The 23,566-nt window shown below is 39.2% G+C and overlaps 1 protein-coding gene across 1 annotated transcript in view; it reads left to right on the top strand.

Moving 5' to 3' along the window:
* The first annotated feature begins 633 nt into the window (after nucleotides 1–633).
* The window catches only part of DCBLD2 (discoidin, CUB and LCCL domain containing 2), an 86,817-nt gene continuing 63,884 nt past the window's right edge, over nucleotides 634–23,566 (top strand). Inside the window, exons 1-2 of the mRNA XM_077774815.1 lie at nucleotides 634–1,144; nucleotides 19,424–19,651. Of these exons, the coding sequence (XP_077630941.1) occupies nucleotides 937–1,144; nucleotides 19,424–19,651 (436 nt within the window). The 5' untranslated portion in view covers nucleotides 634–936. The remainder of the gene's footprint in view (nucleotides 1,145–19,423; nucleotides 19,652–23,566) is intronic.

A 23,566-nucleotide genomic window follows, 5' to 3' on the forward strand; every position in this document is an offset into this window, starting at 1 on the left:
TGTTCCGCCCCCAATACAGTAAATATAGTAAAAGGCATAGGAAACAAGAAATACGTATTTTTAAAATATTGAACACTGCATCTTTTAACTCTGAGTTGCTGCAACTGGCTGNCTTAGACTCCGCTCTCAGCTAAAACCATCCAGGATCCTGGCTTCCCACCCCTTCCAGTGGCCTGATGTGAGGCGGGGGAGGGGCAATGAACGAGCTGGTTTTAGGAGCAAGGAGAGCGGATTGGGGGAAGTCCCGGAAGTCATTGACCAGTGCGAGCTGCCGCCCTAGCGAGATCAGCTTGGGCTTCGGTCCCAACAATAACAGGCGCCCGGGCCAGGCAGGGCTGCCGGGGGCCCGAGCTTGGGGGCGGAACCCCGATTGGGGGAAGCGGGTGGGACGCTTTCCTAAGGATGCAGGGGATTGGAGGAGAAAGAAGAGGGGCGGTTGAGTTCAAGGAGTGGGCCGGAGACCTAACGGGCCTACCGAGGAGAGAGCGTTTTGATTGGGTGGCTCGGAGGGAGACGGACAGGAGCCCACTGCGGATTGGCCGTGGCGGGCCGAGGAGGCGTGGTCAGTGCGCGACCGAGGGAGCGCGAGGGAGCGGGCGGCCCGCCTGCCAGCTAGATAGCCGGAGCCCCGGGCGTGTGCCGCGAGTCAGGGTCGGGTTGAGGAACGCGGGGCCGGAGGCGCGTCCTCCACCTCTGCCTTAGCGGCCCTCCCCGGCTCGAGTACCCCACTTCCCTTTCTTCCCCAGCGCTCTGGTCTGGGGTCTCCGGGTAGGGAGCGGAGGGAAGGAACTAGAGAGGAGGAGGCGAAAGCGAAGCGAGGGGCAGAGAAGGTCCCGGCGCGGGGCGTAGCGCGCGCTGCCTCTCGCTCTCCCGCCGTAGCCGCCGCCTCCTCGCCCGGGGCGCCCGCACTATGCAGGCGGACTGCCGGCCGCCGAGATGGGGAGCCGGGCGGTGGTGAGAGGCGGGCGCAGCCCTCCGCGTCTCCTGGTCCGGGCCGCCGCCGCCGCCCCCGCCCGGGCCGCGCTCCCCTTCTCCCGCCCTCTCCTTCCCCGCTCCAACTCCTCCTCCTCCTTCCCCATGCCTCTGTTCCTCCTTCTCATAATTATCCTGCTCCTGCTGCTCGAGGACGCCGGAGCCCAGCAAGGTGAGTGGTTCCCGCGGAGTGCGTGGAGCCCCGGGGGGCGGCGGGGGCGCAGGGGGAGCCTCGGGGATGCCAGGTCTCTGCAGACGCGCGGGGAGGTGCAGTGCGCTTAGGTGCGTGGCCAGACCTGGCCCTCTCCGGGAAGAGTTGCAAAGGTGGGCTCTGCCTCCTGTCCCCCAAGTTGGCGTGTCTTTACTTTTTGACCAGGCCTCTGGTTTTGCTGAAAAGTGAGACCCTGCTATGAAGGCCTCTTCTTTGGTATCGGATTCTTCTGGGGAAAATCTTTGGGAGGAAAAAAGTTTTGGAGATGTGACCCCTAAAGTTAAGCAAAAATGATGGATAGAGTAGAAAGGCAAGATAATTAAATATTAAACCAATTACAGGCAAGTGGCGCTAATTATCTTTTGTGAAAGTGTTCAGGTTCAAATGCGAAAGATACTGATTCTGGTTAGCTTTGAGTCTTGGATTCGGGACAAGTCCTTTACGATTCCTTCCCATTATTCTTACTGGTGGTCTAGATTGCCTGGGTCAGACACTCATTCTGATCCAAGGCAACGTGTTGTGAGCATTGCGAGTTAAAAGGGTAAGCCCTTCTGGAAAGTGACAGAACTTTTTCCCCATCTACAGTCCTTGAAATACCTATTTCAGAATTGAGCAGAACTGTTTATTGAATAATCATAATGGAAAGAGAATGCAAGGCTGATTACTCCTCCGCCCTTTAGTACTATTTTCAGGCAGTAAACCGCAATTTTTGAATCAGTTTGGCATCAGTTATTGAACACATTTTTCCATTGCATTTCCTTTTTTGTTGCAGTGAGAAGAATATGGGTTGGATTGTTCCTTATTGCTGGGAAGATTTTTTTTTCAAGTTGATCTCCATGTTTAAGTCCAGCTTAAATGTTGCTCTCATATGGTTTTCAGTAAAGTGTGGAATCATGGCCACAAGCCTGTCATTATGAAGATGCAGAAACTTTTGACAGGCATGTGGAAATAGAATCTATGAAGAAGAAGGTATTTCGTAAACTGACCTCCTTTAGTTCTAGGCACTTAAAATTTAGATGCTTAGCATTCAGGTGTTTAGTTAGTTCCTCTTAAATTCTTGAACATCAGCATTTAATTAAATAAAATGTGATATTCCCCCCCCCATTAAACTTTTAGAGCCTGTGCTTGTATTTTCCTTCTAGTAGGAGAAATAAAAAACAAGAAGGCTTGCATAGTGCTACAGTTAGTTGGGACTGACTTTATGGCAGGTACAGTACTAAGTGGTCTATGTGTATTAGGTCATTTAATTCTCACCACCACCATCTGAGATAGGGATGGTTATCCCATTTCAAACATAAGGGAATTGAGACACAAAAAATACAAGGTACAGAAAGGAATGTAACTATATAAGCAGAATACTCAGTTTTGCTTATTTTTCAATCTGAAAGTGTTTATGTCATGTTTTTAAAAACATCTTTGAGCAGTATAGAATCAGTTCTGTGTCTCTTCACCAAATGAGATAGTTGCTTTAGTTTTTAGAATTTCTCGAACCTCGCCTAATTAACGTGCAACATTAACCAATTTTCTTTCAAGGTTTAATTTCAGGGTTTTAAAAAGTTTATTTTAGAGCGAAAGAGAGCGAGCGAGCAGGGGAGGGGCAGAGAGAGGAGAAAGAGAATCTCAAGCAGGCTCTGCACTACCAGTGCAGGGCTCACCATGGGGCTCGAACTCATGAATCTAGAGACCGTGACCTGAGCTGAAGACACGAATCTGACACTTAACTGATTTAGCCACGCAGGTGTCCTCCGTGCCCTCGTTAAACTTTGTTTTTTCGCACAGCACTTTAACGAATACGTGGTTCTCTTTCACAGCACTGTCTTATGTAAGCAGTGTAGATTAGCACAAATATAAAGGATGGTATTATTTTAAAGACCTGATTTCTAGTTCTTCTAAGTTGATTGGGTAAATTTTGTGAAGTCACTTAATTTCTTTGTACCACGGTGTTTTACATCAGTGATGAGAGAATATGTAACCTATTTCATAGCCTAACAAAAATGAAATGATTGTACATAGGAATTTTGCAAAGGGAAAAGTATAGTATAGCCATAAGTGATTATCATTATTAATTTTGAGTTTATTAAGTTGGTAAATAGGAACCAGTTTGGTATACATTACTGGAAACAGGAATTGTGTGAGATTTCAATTCCCTAATTTTTAAAAATTAATATTTTTTATTCAAAGATCTTGATGCAGTCTGTGGTAGAATTGCTTTTTTTTTTTTTTTTTAATGTTGATTTATTTTTGACAGAGACAACAGACAGAGCGTGAGTGGGGGAGGAGCAGAGAGCGAGAGAAACAGAATCTGAAACAGGGTCCAGGCTCTGAGCTGGCAGTACAGAGCCTGATGTGGGGCTTGAACCCACCAATCGCGGAGGAACCGTGGGATCATGACCTGAGCCGAAGTCGGACACTTAACTGACTGAGGCGCCCCTAGAATTGCTTTTAAACCAGTCTTGACTAATCTAACAGACTAGCTTTGGGATCCACTGGTATTCCATCACATAACCTGGAAAGAAATGAAAAGCAGTGTTTTAAAACTCCATTAGAATTTTTAGTAATGGGAATGTCTATATATTGTAGTGTTAAGTGACAAGCTGGAGTTTTTGCTCTATAAATCTTAGGAAGAAGACTGAACAGAAATAATAAAATAGTAGTTTTCTTTTGGTGGTAGAGTTGTGGGTAGTTTCTTTATGCTTTTCCATATTTTCTGCAGTTAACATATAATCACTATATAAGCTGTGAAAAAATGTTTTGTGATATTTTAATTTTTTTTGCTTTGGCCAGCCTAGGTAGGAATACGTTTAATGTATATGTTGAGGTAGCACTGTATTTCAGGAATTTTTAAAAATCTTCCAGCTATCATTTTGGAGTAGCAGAATGTATTACTCTCATTTGGGTTACAGTCGACCTTTGAACTACACAGGTCAAACTGCGCCAATTTGTTTTTTTCAATAAATGTTAGAAAAATTTTTGGAGCTTCATAGACATTTGAAAAAACAGAGGAACTGCATAGCCTAGAAATATTTTAAAAATTAAGAAAAAGTTAGGTATTATTATAAGAATACAGCATATAATACCAATAACATATTGAATATGTGTTACTTGTCTGTTTATGTTAACTGGAAGGCTGGGGCTTCCGGTCAGCAGTAGGCTACCAATAAAGTTTTGGGGGAATCAAAAGTGATAGGCAGATTTTTGAATATGCACGGGGAGGTCAGCGTGTTTAACCTCTGCATTTTTCAAGGGTGAGCTGTAATGTCATGTAATGCATAGCTGTTCCTCAGCAGATATTCTGCTGGGAGAGTGATTTTTCTTTTCCTTTGGCTCAGAATAAACTTTATCATTGGTCTGAAAATCTGTCAGCCCGTCACAGCAGAGATGTTTTTTAACCAGTCTTATTTCATTAATATACGTAGATGGTATTTAGTCACATCTCATTGTACAGTGATTTTTTTTATTGTTGTTGAAAGCCTATTTTCCTGTAACACATCTTTTTTAAAAAGCTTAAATTGGTCAAATTTATTATTTGCATATTTGATTGCATGTTTGCTGCTGTAGTAAGTGTATTTAGTAGGAAGTTGAGAGTCTCCTGTGAATAATTCTATGTCCTTGATTTACATTATGACTAGAAATTTATGTCTTGTTATCTCAGGATCTCTTCTTCCTCATTTGTGTCCTAGAGGACTTACCTACCTTCTGGTTAGATGAGTATTTGGGTTAGATGAGTATTTGAATGTGGTAAAATATCAGAAAATTAATTAAAAAATTTTTTTAAATATATATTTTTGAGAGAGAGAGTGCACAAGCAGAGAAAAAGGGAGACACAGAATCTGAAGCAGGCTCTAGGCTCTGAGCTGTCAGCACAGAACCTGACTCTGGGTTCAAACTCACGAACTACAAGATCATGACCTGAGCCACCCAGGCACCCCTTAGGAAATTAATTTTAAAAATTTATTTAAGAGTGACTTGTTTATACCTATTACTATGAAGTATTTGTGAAGGCATTGATTTTTGTTTACTAATAAATCTATGAAACGAGTCAGGTTCTTTGTTAATCATTCAACTTCACAGTGATGTCAGAACTGTGTAGGGAAATGTGTAGGGAAAAAAATCTTCTGTCAAGTGATGCCTTTATTTGGCTGTGATGCAGGTAAGTAGTGTTTGGACAATAGTTGCGAGTTGTCGGAAATGAAAAATACTTCTGCCTGAGCAATAAACATGTGTAATTATTTCTAATATTGACGTTAATTCTTATTTAAGAATTAAGAATTTTCCATTGTCTTTTCTTGGTCTGATAAAACATTTGGCCTCTTATATGTAGTTTTGTTGAGAGGCAAAATCAAAGCACCCTTTTTCTGCTTTATTTCCAATTAATTTTGAACAGTGAAAATTAGAAATACAGCACAAATTCCATATATGCTAATGATCAGGTTTTAAATCCATATATTTAAAACTTGTAAATGAAACATTCATTGTCAAATTACAGGTTAATGATTCTTAGGTAGATTTCCCAATGTTATAAGCAAAGAGGAAACATTATTTGCCCCTGAAGATGGCTAATAATTCTATCTGAACATCTAAGCTTCATTCTAGAAGACGAACATAAGAACACCTTAACTTCTGTGAAATCAGTGTAAGTGAAAGTACCAGTGCTAGAATTAACATGACAAATGAGTTAATTTCCATAAAGAAATCATAAGATTATAGTATAAGGTGGAAAGGTTCCACTTATGTAGAGGTAGGTTTTAAGTTTAGGATTATACTTTACAAAATGATGTGGGATGTGAAAGCTTAGGTGGTAATATTGGGCATTAATTTAATGCATGCAAATAAATAGTTTCTTTTTCAACTTCTTGATTAGCTGGAAGGATGTAGAATGATGACCTTAAATTATTAGGATTAGGAAAAGCTTTTTAGAGATAGGGCAATGTGGTTGTTGAAATATGAAGTGAGATAGGCAGTTTTTCTTGGATGGCTCATGGATTCAGTTTACTTTATAAAAACCTTACAGCCTTACCACTTTATTTTTTTAAATATTATACAGATAATAATGGTGTTCTAAACCAAAAACTTAATTGATAATTATCCATAGCTCTACCCCCTAATCTATCAACTTAGGATTTTTATATTTCTGTCTATTCCATATTCACACACCTACCTAATAGTCTTACATGGTTTTAATTTTAATTGTTATTATGTTCTGTAGACATATTGTGTTGGAATTAATTGTGTATTGCGTAGGCTAATTTAACACATGTAAGCATACTTAAAAATATAGCAAAAACTTCAAAATGTAAAAATTGATCACAAGACATTATGAAGTAACCACTCGTTCGGAATTGCTATTACAGCATTTTCTTTAGTGCCTTTGATTGAATTCTTCATTCAGATCTTTAAGAAGGTATTTCAGTTCAAAGTATTAGGTTAGAAACACATATGATGCAGGGCTCTTGGGGTGACTCGCTTAAGTGCTGACTTCAGCTCAGGTCATGATCTCACAGTTCCGAGGTTCGAACCCACTGTTGGGCTCTCTGCTGACAGCTCAGAGCCTGGAGCCTGCTTCCGATTCTGTGCCTCTCTCTTTCTCTGTGCCTCCCCTGTTGGCACTCTGTTTCTCTTTTTCACAAAAATAAAGAAACATAAAAAAAAAAAAAATACATAATGCTAATTTCCAGATTATTACATGGAAATCATCATAATCCACAAGGTCAGAAAATAGAGATATTCAAATAAACTAGTATTTAATGAATGCCAGATTTCACTGGAGGAGATGTGATAATGGAGTGATCTTAGAAGTCTGCTAAAACTAGATCAGCCTGCACTCTGAAGGATATGTAGTTGGAAGAAAAATGTTGATTAGCTACTTGAAATTATGGGGAAAACTCCCTCCTCTGCAAGGTGCAGGCTCCCTCAATTAAGCTTTCTGAGAGTAGGCCAAGTTTCTTGCAAGGCTTTTGTTGAGTATGGTGCATGTAAGTTTGCAGTCAAAACTGAATTGCTTGATTGGTCAAAGAAAAGATGCTGGTACTCCTCTCCTTAAGAACTTGTAGCAGGAAGTAGTACTAGCTATGAGCTCCCAGAGATGTGTGTACATGTCAGTACAGTTTTGAGACATTTAGAGAAGGGGCGCCTGGGTGGCTCAGTTGGTTAAGCATCCGACTTCGGCATCCGACTTCAGCTCAGTTCATGATCTCACGGTTTGTGGCTTCGAGCCCCACATCGGGCTCTGTGCTGACAGCTCAGAGCCTGGAGCCTGTCTTCGGATTCTGTGTCTCCCTCTCTCTCTTTGACCCTCCCCTGTTCACGCTGTCTCTATCTCCCTCTCTTAAAAAAAAAAAAAAAAAATTTAGAGAAGAGTCAAATATTATAATTGTCTTCAGAGAACCTGCACTCTTATTGGGAAAATAATTCCATTGGATTATATCTAAAAATAACCAGGGGAGATTGCATAGTGCTGTGGTTTTTAAGGGCGGAAGAACTCACAATGCGCAGGGAAATAGGAGAAGCCTTGCTGATAAAGGGGTTTTAACTGAGTGAGCTTTAAAGGACTGGTATGTTTGTAGTCCACGGGGATGACACACATTTGAGAAGTAAAAATCAGAGCATCAGAACACCAAGGAGTCAGGAAAGCCTGGGAGTGTAAAAGCCTGTCCTGTTGCAGTAAGTAGCCAGACTCTGAGTCTCTGGTCCTGGCTAACTGCTTCCTCCTTGAGCTCCCTGCCTTGCACCCCTGCCTAGTAATTGGGCAGATAACTTGTTGGTTTCTTACTGCTGGCCATGTTTCTGGGCACTGGGGTACTGCCTTCCTGGGGCTGTGTTAATACTTCCGTAGTGTGGCAGGCAGCCTCTTGATCACCTGTAAGATACAATCCAAACTCCTTTGTATATTACGTACGTAATTCTTTTTTACAGTCCGGTGTTTCCCTTCTTCTCTAACTTAATCCTATACCAGGCATAATTTTATACCTTTTTATATGTAGTTCATGTGTAAGATTGAGCTACTTATTGCTCTGAGGTATAATTTCACATGTTTTTGCCACGTTCCCCATACTGATCTCTTTACATACGCTATTTTCTCTATTTAAAAAGAAAAAGCTTTTTTCTTTTCTTGTCTCCTTGGTAAACTCCTGATCTTCCTTCACAACTCTTCTTGGGTATCATCCCTAAGAAGAGTTAGTTCTTTAACAATTGCCCACACACTCCTCTCCGGATAGTACTTTTCACTTATTTCTTTGCATTCATTATTCACACTGTGTATTTAAAACAAAACAAAACAAAACATTTTAATAGTGTTTTTATTTATTTTTGAGAGAGAAAGGTTGGGGGAGGTGCAGAAAGGGAGACACAGAATCTGAAGCAGGTTCCAGACTGAGCTATCAGCACAGAGCCCAGTGTGGAGCTCGAACTTAAGAAACTGTGAGATCATGACCTGAACCAAAGTCAGACACTTAACTGGCTGAGCCATCCAGGTGCCCCATTATTCAACACTGTGTATGAAATATTTGTTCTGGCAGAGACTTTTACTCATTCTCTTCTTGTATCTAATACTTACTTGTCATTCAAAAAATTTGAATTGGGAACCCATTTCTGAAGTGAATCTGCTGCCTGCCCCATGTATGTTATTTGATGTTAGTCTCTGGGCATGTGCATGCCCTTCACATTATTGTCCTTTGTCTAGCCCCACAGTGAGCAGTCAGTTTGGGCTTCTCAGTCTCATAGTAGTACAGCCCTCTCTTGGACCTTACTACCTACTTGCTCAGGGCCTAACATGTCCCAAACATCCTGTGTCTGGGAGCTAGGCCTATTTGTTCCCTCGGTGAGAGAAGTCCTTCAGCTAGAACTCTGCACAGAACCATGGTTACTTAGAAAACAGTTGTGCCCATCTTGTCAGTAACAGCCTAAATCAGTGTCAGCAAGTTGGGCGCTCTCCTTTTTCCGGTCTTTCAAACTCTGATTTGAGTGCTGAATGCTGGCCATCTCCAGCATTACCAAAGTCCCACTAATTTTGGTTCTCATAGTTGCCTGCCTCCTTTTTCTTTGGCAGCTGCAGTTCCTGGAGAATGGTAGTTTTAGTAATCTGGTGTCAGAGGAAGGTAATGAGAAGTGAAGGCTAGAAAGGTCAGTGGGAACAAGATTGTGCAGGACTTTGTGCTGAGGGGCAGACTGAAGAGTTTGTACCTGAGGTATTAGCAAGACATCAAACTTAGGTTCCTCTGCCTTTACCCAGTCTGTTTGTCCATCTCTAGGTTCACTTCCTCATCATAGCCACCCAGTTCCCTCATCTGTGTCATGCTCTTCTTGTCCTTGACTAATCCCTGACCTGGCTCACATGCCAGTCCCCACTGCCTCTGATTCTGAATAGCCCAGGGTCACTGGAGAAGGTGATGTGGCCCATTGTTACTAGTGCTACTACCAGTGAAGATTACTGATTACATCTACAATGGGGCTTACCTCTCAGCCGGAGCACTGTGGCCCTTCCACTCTGTAGAGCTCAACTCCTGCACAGCATAACACCCTCCTGCCTCACCTTCCCAAAACCATTTCTTCCCGTTAGCCCGAGCACTTGATCAGGGAATTTAAGTTGTGTTTTAGTATAATTTAAACTTGAATGGTGCTTCTTACTCTACCTGGAAACACACTCAAAACCCCACTCGCTTGAATACGTCTTTCCTCTCAGCTGTTTGCTTTCCGGTACCTTGTATCTGCTTCTTTCAGTGACAGACTTCCTAACTGGTTGACTCCCATCTGTGCTTGTCTATTTTCTTGAGTAGTTGCACTTGGCAAATATTGGTTAAATGCTGATTTCCTTGCAGTCTAGTCAGTGTTCTACTAAATGTATCATTTAGGAGGCAAGATGGCGGAGAAATAGGGAGTTCTGTACTTCCCGCCCGCATCTCTCAAACAAAGAAGGACTAAAGCCAGAGGACGCTGAACCGCTAGAGTCTGGGAGGAAAAGAGACTGAAAGTATCGTTTAAAACGTCAGATTTTTTTTCTTTTTAGTTTTGGCTGTGTTTACTGTGAACAACCTGAGCGTTTTCATGGTCTGTCTTCACTGCTTTGGTGGACTTTGAACGTATAGAGAAGAGACTTTGGAGTCAGACACACCTGGATTTAAATATTAGGCATATCCACCTTGGGATCTACTTAACACTCTTAAGTGTTTAAATACGTAACTCACCTCTCTTTCTAGAATGTTTGAGGGCGGGGATCAAATCTGTTTAGGGAGTCAGTAAATTTTTATTCAGTGAGTGAAGAATATGAACAGAAGTATATAATATATGAGTAGATGACAGGTTTGAGGATTATGAGAAGGGTCGGAGACTTCGTGGCAACTGAAGGGAGTCAGGAGATAGTCCTGGTAGAATACACAGAATGGGGGAAGAACTGAGCAGCAGCAGCAGCTATTGGTAGTAGAAGTCCATCCAGGAAGATGCTGGAAAAGTTGCAGTTTGTTAAAAAAAAAAAACATGGAGCCAGGGAAGGAGAATTTTAAGGAGGGAGGGAAGATATAAAGGAAGGAAGGGAGAAAGATAGGAGGGAAGGAAAGGCCAATGACCCAGATGATAGGGAAAGGTCACAAATGATAAGGATAGAAAAGTATCCATTTGTTGTGGTTTGGAGTGGGGTTGGGAGCCAATGGCCAAGGAAGGATTGTTGGGATATTTTCAGTGCAAAATGGGGACAGGACTCATGGGCAGAAAGAGGTGCACTGGGGTTGTGAGGAGTGACTGATTATATAAGATTTTCTATGCCATGGAGGGGACGGTGACATTAGGTCCCAGGAAATTGAGTCTGTAGGTTTCTGGACATTGCTTTTTTCTTGTAAATCAGTAAGACAGTTGCAGACTGATAGAGACTCCTCCTACATCACTGTGCTATCAGATAACCATTTGTTTTTCCGCTTCCTTTGTTCTTGGGCAGCCAGGAGTGCCTGAGGAAGGTCACATGTATCTCACCTGGGAGGCAGGAGGGGTTGTGTGGTGTGCTGTGTGCTTTGCTCTCAGCCTGCCTTTTGCTGTCTCATCACATTGACTTTTGGCAGCTTGCAAACTGGCTGCTTTAGTGAATAGTTTCATTGGTGAGATAGGCCTGTGTTTCCTAGGGCTGCCGTAACAAATTATCACAAATTTAAATGGCTTAAAGCAATAGAACTTTACCATCTTAGTGTTCTGGAGGCTAGAATTCTGAAATTGGGTGCCAGCACGTTTGTACGCTCTGTCAAACATTCCAGGGGAGGGTCTTTCCTTGTCTAATATTAGCTTCTGCCAGTTGTAATCTTCAGAGTTCTTTGCATCATTCCAATCTCTGCCTCTGTAATGTAGTATTCTTCCTGTGTCTGTAACCATGTCCAGATTTACCTCTTTTTCTAACGACACCCATCATTGAATTAGGGTCCACTTTGATCCAATATGACCTCGCTTTAACTTGATAACATCTGCTAAGACCTTGTTTCCAAATAAGGTTATATTCATTGGTACCAGAAATTAGGACTTAAACATATTTTTTTGGAAGCTGAATTGCAGTGTGTTGGAACTTAGAATGGGAGGCAAAGAAGTAAGGCACCAATTATGGAGACTAGAAGAAACTTCTCTGTAAAAGAAAGGAAAAGTGAGCAAGAAGTTGGTAGAGATGGAGGAAACTGGGTGGAAAGAGTTTTTTGTGGGTTTTGTTGTTGCTGTTGTTATTAGGTGTTTTATGCTTTGTTAAAGTGCAAAACCTGTGCCCCACTGATGAGCTGTTTTTACAGGTTAGAATTTGCAACAGAGACAAAATTATACCTGCCTTGCAAATATAAAATGAACACATGTCAAAGATTTTATTCAGTTCATTCATTAATGAGGGAACCAGTATGATGTTAAAACCTGTCCAAAGAGTATTTGAGAAATCAGGTGTTATAGGATGTGATTACTAGATTAGATGACCAAAGCTGGGTAATGGGCCAGTAGGATCATAAACAGTAACCTGTAGGATTATCTTTTCAGCTGCACAGAAATGATCTATACCAAATAACAGTCTGTATACATTAACATGTACCGAAAGCTTGGACCTTTAAGCAGTGATGAGTAGCAAGTCCAACTCTTTTGCCCTATAATCCTTGGGCAGCTTTTTGCTTCTGTGATATTTTAAAGATATGCTGTTCACCATTTCTTTTTTTTAACCAATTTCTAAGTTTAAGGTAATTTTTCTGACATATTTATTAGAATTTATGGAGGTAGAGGGGGGACTTGAGAACATTTAATTAGCCCTTAGGTGATTTTAACGTTGACTACATTTTGAGAACCACTGAATAAGGGGATACTGAATGGGTTGAGTGCCCTTCTGAGATTGGAACCCATTACTCTAATGATAACTATCTTCCTGGATTGTGTGTGTGTGTTCGTGTGTTCATATTAGTGCTCAGCTCTTTGGCAGAGAGAGGTTTTGTGAACCACAGTTGAGGGTTTGGCAGGTAGATCCTCAAGAAGGACACAATGGGTAGGAGTTGAGGGTACCAGGAAGAGGTAGTGTAGTTAACGTACTGGATGGACATGAAGTCTAGGCTGGACAGGGAAAGACATGAAGCCAGGACAAGATTAATAGATGGGGAGAAATGAGAGAAGTCAAGTTCATGGAAAGTATGTGGGTATAAGAAGACAGACCAGCTGAGTGAGGCTTTAAAGTGTTTGAGTTTTCACAGGTGGGTGGGAGTGTCTCTAATAATGGCAAAACAAAGCCCAGCTTGTGATTCTGGGAGAGTTGCTAAAGTGAAGTAGAGGTCATCAGTGAGAAGATGATTGAGAGTTACTTTCTCTTGGGTTTATACTTTTCACAAAAACACTACACATGAAACTTTAAAGCTGCTGTAAATTTCCCAAAGTAATGGACGGTTGTTTTGTTACTTTAGCTAGGTTTTGGCCAACTGCTCTGTATCTACATATGATGGGCAAAAGCCTTTCTGGTCTTTTATGACTGCAGTGGTACCCTCAAAGAGAGTGTTTATTGAATACATTATTATAGGTTAGGCCTTTAGTACCAGCTGTTTTCATACCATATCTCATTTAATTTGTGCCCTTTGTGTTTGAATTGTTTGTATCCCCATTTTAGGAAGCAGAGATTTAGCAGCAATAAATAACCTTCTGAAAGTCTCAGTGAGTGGTGGATAGGGTATTTAAATTCATTCCAGGACTCCTCTGAGCACATTTGCCTAACCATTATGTTCTAAGTAGGGTGTGTGCTTGTTGGGGGTTAAAGAGGATTTCTACTTGTCACATTCCTTCATGTAATTCAATTTTGTAAATTACCACACACGCAGAGAATAGTTTAGGCTTAAAAAAGAATGAAGCTGGGAGTTATTTCTTTTTCTAATAATTGCCACAGTGACCTTCTTTAGGCTTTCTGAGCATATCCATTTTATGTAATATTTTTTAAAAAAATGAGTGAAATTAAAGTAGTACCTTGAATTATTTATTTGAGATTTGAGATATGCAGTGATGCAGTTTAAAAAATCTTATGGTAATAGGACTGATAGAGTACTTCAGTCCAAAAATTCACAGTGCTAAATATTACCTTAAAAGTCTTCATTGTATCCAGATGAAATAGGATGTTTTAGTTAACTCCTGCAAGTTATTCCTCTGAATGCTTTTCTACTTTAAATGCCTTTTTTTTTTCAGTTTATTAAAGATCTCACAGATGCATTATAAGATGTGACAGAAATGACATACTTATTTAGATGGAAGTATAGTCAGACTCCTCTGTTCATAGTGATTTAAAAAAAATCCTTGAAAGCTCACTGGAAAAGTCCAAACCTTTCATAGTTCATTATGATTGTCATGAAAGTTACATTGCTCCACATTTGTGGCATATTTGTGCAACTGTCCTGCTTTTGTATTTGGTGTTGAAGAAAGTATTTGTAGAAGTCATGCAGTGTTAATAAAGTTCAATCATTAATATGATTTGTATTATGTATTAGTAGTAGTGTGACTAAAATTTGGGGGTGGTTGCAAGGTCACATGTAATCAGTATTGCAAGCATGTATTAAAGAAAAACACACTTGATTTAAGTTTAGAGAAGCCTAAAATAAGCCTAAGTTCATTATTGTATTATTTTGTTATTTAAATATGTTTAATGTTCTTTCTGTTTTCTCTAGGGATAAGTAGTTTAAAAAAATACTCAGTTATTTTCCTGGAACAATACCAAAACTTGTATCTGGCTTAACACATCTGACCTTAGACTCTTCAGAGGAAGTGAACATATGTTCTATGAGTAATTCCCTAGATAAATCTGCAGCCAAACAAAGAAGCAGTAAGATCAAATTCCAGTGTTTCTTATCCACTGAAATAAAACTGAAATTCAAAAATTACATTAACAGGCTTCTATTCTGGATAGTCGGTTATACTTTGGTGGAGTCTATCCAGAGGAAGAGGAGGAGCTGGCAGTGATGGTGGTGGTGATGGAGTTGGAGAAGGAGGATTTGGTGATGTTGGAGTTACTGGGAAGAGTGTATGGATTGGTCCTAGGAAAACCATGTGAAAGTTAATTTTCCCCGTAGTAGTTATGCTGCCTTTGTCAATTCTGCCTTGTGAAAATCAGTAACAAGAGGCAGTGTAGCTTGGTCACAGATCATTACTTCCAGCACACAAAGCTAAGCAGAAAATTTGGATACTTACTCCTGACCCTATTAGCACCCTTTTTTAAACCCTGATTTTAAGAACTCCTGACCCAGAAAAAAAATTATTCCAGGGATGTAGACTAATAAAAAGGACATTTTCCTTCCTTTAACTTCCATTTACTTATAAAGGAAGTAGGACTGTAAACTCTTTAGTATAACTACTGACCACAGTGGGGAAAGTATGCCCTAGGTCTTACCCATAGTGAACAGAACAGCGTTATGTTTTGGGCCAAAGGAAACCCAGCCAAGAACTCACTCAGATCTTCTGTGAGTTCTGGCCTTAGCTGAACAGTTCTGAGAGCTGGCCTTAGCTCCAAGCCAGCTTTCTCAACCCCAGTACTACTGACATGTAAAGTCAATCCTTCTTTATTCTGGGGGGGCTGTCATGTGCACAGTGTAGGAGGTGTAGCAGCATTCCTGGCTTCTACCTACTAGATGTCAGTAGCCCCCCACCCCCTCAGTTGTGGCAACCAAAAATACCTCCAGACATTGCCAAATGGGAGGTAAAGTTGTTCCCATGGGAGCCTCCCCCTCACCCCCCACTTGAGCACCACTGCTGTGAGTGAGTATATTAGGTGATTAGTTGATAAAGAATATTTTCCAGATTTTAGTTTTACTTTTAAATACACTGTCATTTTAAGTATTGTATACAACAGGATTTGCTTTTAAAAACTGTGAAAATAAACCGCAAGCACATTTTCTAATTTGAGGGTAAGAGTGAGGACACGGTCTTTCTTTGAGAATTCAACATTATGACATTTGGATGCCTAGTACTACTTTTAAATACTTTGTCATTTTAAGTATTGCACAGAATAGGATTTGCTTTTAAGAACTGTGAAAATAAACCGCAAACATATTTTCTAATTTGGGTGTAAAAGTGAGGACAAGGTCTTTCTTTGAGAATTTAACATTATGACCTTTGGATGCCTAGTATATTACAGTCGTTTTCTGAGTGCTGGTGGGGACCAGAGTGGGTCAGGATTATACATGCATGAGTGTAGGAATACAATGTAAAATGTATTTCTTATTTGGGAATAACTGAGAAAAACATTTGAGAGCTGCTGGCCTAGTCATAGTATAGTATAAGCCCAGCCTCCCCTTTCAAACTAGAATATTCTAAACATACATGTCATGGCAATAAGTGTTTGTCCAGGCCAGCTAAGCTATTTATCTTGTCAGGTTGAACTTACCAAAGTCTTGGACATATGAAACATTCAAACTTGTTCATTTCAGTAGTAGATTTGAGCCTCTTTTAACTTTGGTTTCTGGTGCATATCTTTTTTGTTAGAGGAGGAAGCTCTGAACTCCATCACATATTTTAGAACATTCTTGGCACATTACTTGTGGACTCTTCATGCCCTCCCCCTACACAAGATACTGAAAAAAGACAGCTCCATTTTAATTGTTTTCTTCATCAGCATGCATGCAAAAGTCCTGTTTTTCATCAGTTAGTATTTATTTTGTTAATGTGTAGAAATTGTGCTTTCTAGAGGAAAGGGCAAGAAACATATTGTGTATTTATTGAGAATCAAACATAAATATGAGCATAAAGACATAAAAGTTACTAACACTGCTTGTACTTTTTGTAAAATTCATTTTAAAATGGCAACCTTAAGTTAAATAATAGCCTGTGGGGAATACGTTAGTTGGGACAATCTGCCATTACTAAGTCATGAATTCAGCTGTTAATAGGGAATTCTTGGCTTCCTAAAATCCATCAACACTTACAGACACTGAAAAAAACTGCTTTAGTTTCTATTCACCAAAGAAAGTACATTTATATTTTGAGTTAACTTCATTTGTTTAGTGGCTATTTTTCAAAGATTTAAACATTCCAGGAAGCACATTTTCATCTTTTCAGTATTAAGAGAACATTTCAGACTAGTTTCATAACGTTAGAAACTTTGTCTTAGGGAGTAGTTTTTTTTTTCTCTAAGGGAAAATGTTAATGATTATTCAGAAGTTATTTATGTTATAATTCATTTATTTTTTTACAGTGACAGTTTTTATATCCTTGTGTTTCTAATTTGGATGACACTCAGAGATATTCAAAGTATTTTCTTGATAGTTTCAGGGAAAAATTGTTTCTTTTTTTCCTTCGGAGTAACATTTAAATTTTATATTTACAAAAGATCAGTGGGTGTATCACAAACCTCACGTGTTTATTTCATGGTGCCTTTATATATTCAGTGGCTATGCCTAGTATTTGTGTGTAGATAGAAAGCAGGTGTAGAAATAGCTGAAGTTTAACATTGCTCAAAAGCTGAGCTTTATGTGAGATAATTTGTTTAGGAAGCCAGATTGCTAGTATTGGCCTTTAAAAGTAGGCTAGCGGTGTCTGGTGGCTCAGTCAGTTAAGTATCCAGACTTTGGCTCAGGTCATGATCTTAGATTCCTGCATTCGAGTCCTGTGTCGGGCTCTGTGCTGTTAGCAAGGAGCTCATTTCATATCCTTTGTCCCCTCCTCTACATACACACTCTTTCTCTCTCTCTCTCAAAATTAAACATTTAAAAGTAGGCTAACAATACTAGTATGGATATTAGAATTGCTTGACTAGAAAAGGATATAAAGTATTGTTATCATAACCCAATACAGAGTGTTCTTTTATTAAAGTTAGTTTTGAGGGGCGCCTGGATAGCTCAGTAGGTTAAGCGTCCCAACTCTTGATTTCTCTCAGGTCATGATCTCAGTTTCATGAATTCGAGCCCCAAATCAGGCCCTGCTCTGACTGTGAAGAGCCTGCTCAGGATTCTCTCTCTCCCTCTGCCCCACCCCTGCTTGCACTGTCTATCTTTCCCAGAATAAATAAACATTAAAAAAATTATTTTAAAAAATCTTTTCAAAAAAATTTAGTTTTGAGATTGGTATGAAATTACTTTTTCATTGGTTCATGTACAGTTTCCTTATACATCCAATTAATGAATCCTTGTTTTGCAACTACTTGCTAAATACTGTATTAACTTCTTATTCACAGGCTTTTAAAGCTTTTATTTGGTCTAGTAAATAGTATCAGCACTGCATTGTTTTTAAAAATAATAAATCAGATATTCTTGTTACAGCCATCTATATATTGACGGTAAAACTCGGCACTGTCACTTTTAGTATAGTTTTTTGTGTGTGTGTGTAAGTACTGAACTATTGCAAAGGTGATTATAAATGGCTATTTTGAAGGAAAAAATACTATCATTTTAGTACAGTGTACCCATCTTCCTTTTAGAGATTCAAAAGAGATTCATCATTGAATTCCATCATGAAGGAATGCTGAGTGGTACAATTGAAGCAGCAGCTGAAACTTCTTACCACGGATTGCTTGCCTCTTTTAGGTGCCCAAACACCACCTTTTATGATAAAGGGAAGCGTGCAAATAATAGTACTATGTTGGGGTGCCTGGGTGGCTCAGTCAGTTAAGTGTCAGGCCTCGGCTCAGGTCATGATCTCACGGTTCACAGGTTCAAGCTTCGCGTCGGGCTCTGTGCTGACAGCTAGCTCAGAGCCTGGAGCCTGCTTCAGGTTCTGTGTCTCCCTCTCTCTCTGACCCTCCCCTGCTCATGCTCGCTTGCTCGCGCTCTCTCTCTCTCTCTCTCTCAGAAATAAATAAAACATTAAAAAAAATAGTACTATGTAAAGTTACCTGAGTCCCCATATCCAGTTGCTGAATGAATTTCTGGAGCAAATCATGCTGCTACCAAGATATGAAGGTTATTTTCCCAATTTCTAATACATCATTAAACTGTTATTTTTTCCCTCATCATTCTGTAGGGAAAAGTGAGGTTTTAGGAGGGGGAGTACTCCAAAGTCCAATTTCAGCAGAATGTAAAATTAAATTTCATTAAATGTTGCTTTAATGCCTTCAAGAATGAATGCTTTGTAATACTGTAATATAGTCAATAATCTGTATAATCTTTAGCATAAAGTGTTTTTAGGGGCACCTGGGTGGCTCAGTGGGTTAAGCATCCGACTTCGGCTCAGGTCATGATCTCACGGTTCATGGGTTTGAGACCTGCATCGGGCTCTGCGCTGACAGCTAGCTCAGAGCCTGGAGCCTGTCTTCAGATTCTGTATCTCCCCTCTCTCTCTGACCCTCCCCTGATCACACTGTGTCTCTCTCTTTCTCTTTCTCAGAAATAAATAAAAACATTAAAATAAAATAAAGTGTTTTTAGATAATCATTCTATTTACAGATTCTAGAAGGGTTGATATTTGTAAATAAATGAAGCTGATGACTTTTATTTTTATAATTTACATTTACTTTGAACAAGCGTATGAATTAATATGCTTTTAAAATTGGATTTATTGTGATAAGTGTATAAATCTATTGTTAAACTAATAAATCTGTTTATTCAGATTGGAAGGTTTTTGAATAAGGGTAATCATTGATCATTTTGACCATACCTGACTTCTCTTGGCTCCTTTGAGTAGATATATTAAGAATTCTGTCATCCCTTTTATCTTGTGTAAGGAAAGTATTGGTGGTATAAAATGTCTGTCATACATATTTCTAAATTTTCACAAAAGAATCTTGATTATTTATAGTATAAGTTAAGGATGTAATAATAATTTATTGTTCTTTTTAACTTTTTTTTTTTAAAGGTGATGGATGTGGACATACTGTACTAGGCCCTGAAAGTGGGACCCTCACGTCCATAAACTACCCACAGACCTATCCCAACAGCACCGTTTGTGAATGGGAGATCCGTGTAAAGATGGGAGAGAGAGTGCGCATCAAATTTGGTGACTTTGACATTGAAGATTCTGATTCTTGTCACTTTAATTACTTGAGAATTTATAATGGCATTGGAGTTAGCAGAACTGAAATAGGTAGGAAATTTTCTTGTAAATGTACATCACTGCCCTGAGTTTTAAAGCTAAGGTGATTTTTGATACTTACATGAATAACTAGGCTGTATTGGATGATATGTAAGAAATTATTTGTGTGAACCATGTGTGGAGATCTCAAATTTGAACCTTTTGAGAAGAGAAGCTTGCTTGCTTGCTTTTTCTTTCTTTTCTTTTTCTTTCTTTCTTTCTTTCTTTCTTTCTCTCTCTCTCCCTCTCTCTCTCTCTCTCTCTCTCTCTCTCTCTCTCTTTCTTTCTTTCTTTTCTTTCGTTTATTTTTGAGAGACAGAGCATGAGCAGGGGAGAGGCAGAGAAAGAGAGAGACATAGAATCTGATGCAGACCCCAGGCTCTGGGCTGTCAGCACAGAGCCTGATGCTGGGCTCGAACCCACAAACCATGAGATCATGACCTGAGTGGAAGTTGGTCTCTCAACCGACTGAGGCATCCAGATGCCCTGGGAAGAGAAGATTCTTACCTATTTACTCTCCAAATAAGCTTGTTGGTACTTTTGCAACAAGATGCAACTATACTGCTTCCAAGAAGGAGGATGTTAATTATCTCTTTTTGTTTGTTTGTTTTTTTCTGATCATTTCATTTGCAATTAAAGAATACAAGTATAATTCACACCTAGGAGGCAGTATATCAGGTGTTTAAAGCATGGGCTTTGGATCCAAACTGCCTAGTGTTAAATCCTCACTCTGCTGTTAGCATATGTGTGACTTTGGGTGAGTTACCTGACCTGTTTTTTCACTTGCAAAATAGAGAATCAACTAGTAACATGTAAAGTGTTTAGAAGAGTACATAACACATAATATATGGTTAATAAATATTAGCTACTATAGTTGCTGTTCTTAGCTGAGATCAGTGGTTCTCAATTATGCCTGCATATTACAGTCACCTAGAAAGACTTAAGTTACCTGGTCCTTATCCTGGACCAGTTGAATCAGAATTGATTGGGTGGGATCCATGTGCCAGTATTTTAAAAGCTTCCCAGGAGAATCAGCTCTGTAGTCAAGGTGAGAACCTTTGGCTTAGAGATTTGTCTTAGGAAGGGTGGAAAAGTGTCTAAAACTATTTGGGTGTACTAATATCATAAAATAAATCTTAAATTTTTTCTGAGTTAATTTGGAAACATTGATTGGTACAAATGTATAAAATGTCTTTTAGAACTATAACAGGAACTCACTATCTTTAAGTGTGATGTTCATCCTCTCGCCTCGTCTCCACCTTTAGTTTAATCCTTCATCTCTTCTCTACTTTTTGGCCTTTTACCTATGAGAGCAAGGCCTGGTGCTTTTTTGGGGTGGGAAGAGGGTAGGTCTTTATTATTTTCTTTATTTTTTCAGTTTTTTATTTTGAGAGTGAGCGAGCGAGCATGTGAGTAGGGGAGGAGCAGAGAGACAGAATTCCAAGTAATCTCCCCACTGACTGTGCAGAGCCTAATGCGAGGCTCGAATCCACAAACCGTGAGATTATGACCTGAGCCAAAACCAAGACTCAGGCGCTTAACTGATCCGCCTAGGTGCCCCTTCTATATTTTTTCTAAGGAGAATGATCTGTTTCAGATTTTATCTTTAAGTAATTCAGTTTTAGTTAAGTTGTTTGCCTGGTAAATTACCCATTTCACCTGGGTCTTGAAATTTATTTGCAGTGATGTCCGCAAAATAGAATCATATGACTTTTTTCTAATGGTTATTTCAGCGGTTTTGTCAGTGGTTATTTTCTTCATACCATTTTTTTTTGTTTTCTTTATTTGTGCTTTCTCTTTTTTTCCTTGTTAACTAGTGGTTTGCCTATTTTGTTAATTTCTTAAAAAACTGGATTTTGATTTATTGACTATATTTAGACCTGTTCTTTTTTTCTCTCCCTTCTTAATCTTTGTTTCTAGTTCCTTTATTTCATTGTCTTCATTATGCTTTTTTGAGCTTATTTTGTCATTTGGTTTTTTGCTTTTAGAAAAGAATTTTAATTCATTTATATTCTTTCATTTTTACTGATAAATGTATCTAACACTGTGGGGTTTAATTTGATGACATCTTTAAAATTGATATGCCACAAATTGACTTTAGTGTTATCAGTATTTTTTTTGAATTATGTAACTTTGTTTAGTAGTTCCCTTTTATCCACTAATTGTTTATCATTGGGTAAATAATACATAAGTAAATTTATTTCCAGTTGGAAGTACCTTTCTTTGCTGCTCTTAATTTTTATTGCATCATGGTCATAAATATTTCTGAGTGTGGTTGGAATATCTCTACTTCATGAAGCTTGCTAATATTTTCTGCATAATCTAATATACAACCCTTATGAATGCCCCATGTATGCTTGAGAAGGGTTATTTGCCAATATCAAGATGCAAAGTTGGATATACATTCAGAAGAGTTGTCTTACTTATTCTCTTTAGACTTCCTATACATATCTTTATTTTTACACTCTTGCTCTCCTATTGGTATGTCTCTTTTTGTATATTTGCTTTTCTTTGGAATTTTGCTTTTATAGGGGTGGTTATAGTGTTACATAAATATTCTTAATTATAATACCTTCGTTTCAAATTGTGCCCTCCAGCATTAGACATTTCCTTTGTCATGTCTAATAATACTTTTAGTTTGAATTCTTCTTTATCTGACAATATCATCTGCATATCCTCCTCTTTGTCTCTTACTGTTTTCATTTGCCTGGTATACCTGCTTTGCTATTTTTAGCCTTTCTAAATCATTTTGTTTTGGATGTGTTTCTTGAATGTAGCACATTTTTTGCATCTTATTTTGTGAAGTAAATTGAAAATCCTTTTTTTTATAGCTGAGTTAAGCCCATTTGCACTTATTTATAAAATTGAAATGTTTTATCTCAACTGTATCATATTTTAAGCTATAATGATATGTATTTGTTATGCTTATTTCTTTCTTTTGTTGTTTTTAGTTTATTTGTTTGAGAGAGCAAGAGTGCAGGTTGGGGAGTGGAGCGGGGGTGGGGGGCAGAGAGGGAGAGAGAAAGAATCTTAAGCAAGCTCCATACTTAGTTCAGAACCTGGTGTGGGGCTTGATCCCACGACCCTGGGATCATGACCTGAGCTGAAATTAAGAGTCAGACACTTCAACTGACTGAGCCACCCATGTGCCCCTTGTTGTGCTTATTTATTCATATTGTTTTCTTTCCTTCTAATTTTAAACTGCTTTTGGAGTTTAATAAGTTTTATAATTTTGTTTTAAGTGTTACCTTTCAATTTATACTTTTTTAAATGCCTGTGATCCTTTGTTGTCTTAATCTTTTACTATCTGATTTGTCTATTTTTAATGGTGTTCTTACCCCCTACCAATTGTCTGTCCTACCTACTACATAACATCCAACCAACTAGTGTACCTCCTCTTTTCCTCTCTTCTTTCCCTATTTTTACTCTGTTAGAACATAAATTCATAACATGAAGCCTGTTTCATATAACATCTTATTCTTCAACCTCTCTAACTTTTCTAGATCTTTTTTTTTTTAATTTTTAAAGTTTATTTTGAGAGAGAGAATGCAAGTTGGGGAGGGGCAAGGAGAGACAGAGAATCACAAGTAGGCTCCACACTGACAATGCAGGGCTCGAACTCAGAACTTAAAGATCATGACCTGAGCTGAAGATAGAACCTTACCCGACTGAGTCACCCAGGCACGTTTCTAGATCTGTATTTAAAAATAACAAATGTTCACTGTCCATCTTTTTGTTCAGATTCTCTCAGTCATACTGTGAGTGAGTAAATTCATCTTAGAATAGATTGATTCTTTAAGCAGGACTTATGGGTGCAGAATTTCTTGTATGTTTAAAACTGCTTTTTAGGGACGCCTGGGTGGCTCAGTCGGTTAAGCATCCAACTTCAGCTCAGGTCATGATCTTGTGGTTTGTGGGTTCAAGCTC

The sequence above is a fragment of the Crocuta crocuta genome, unplaced genomic scaffold (genome assembly GCF_008692635.1).
Source record: "Crocuta crocuta isolate KB4526 unplaced genomic scaffold, BGI_CrCroc_1.0 scaffold6, whole genome shotgun sequence".
Classification (NCBI taxonomy): Eukaryota; Metazoa; Chordata; class Mammalia; order Carnivora; family Hyaenidae; genus Crocuta; species Crocuta crocuta.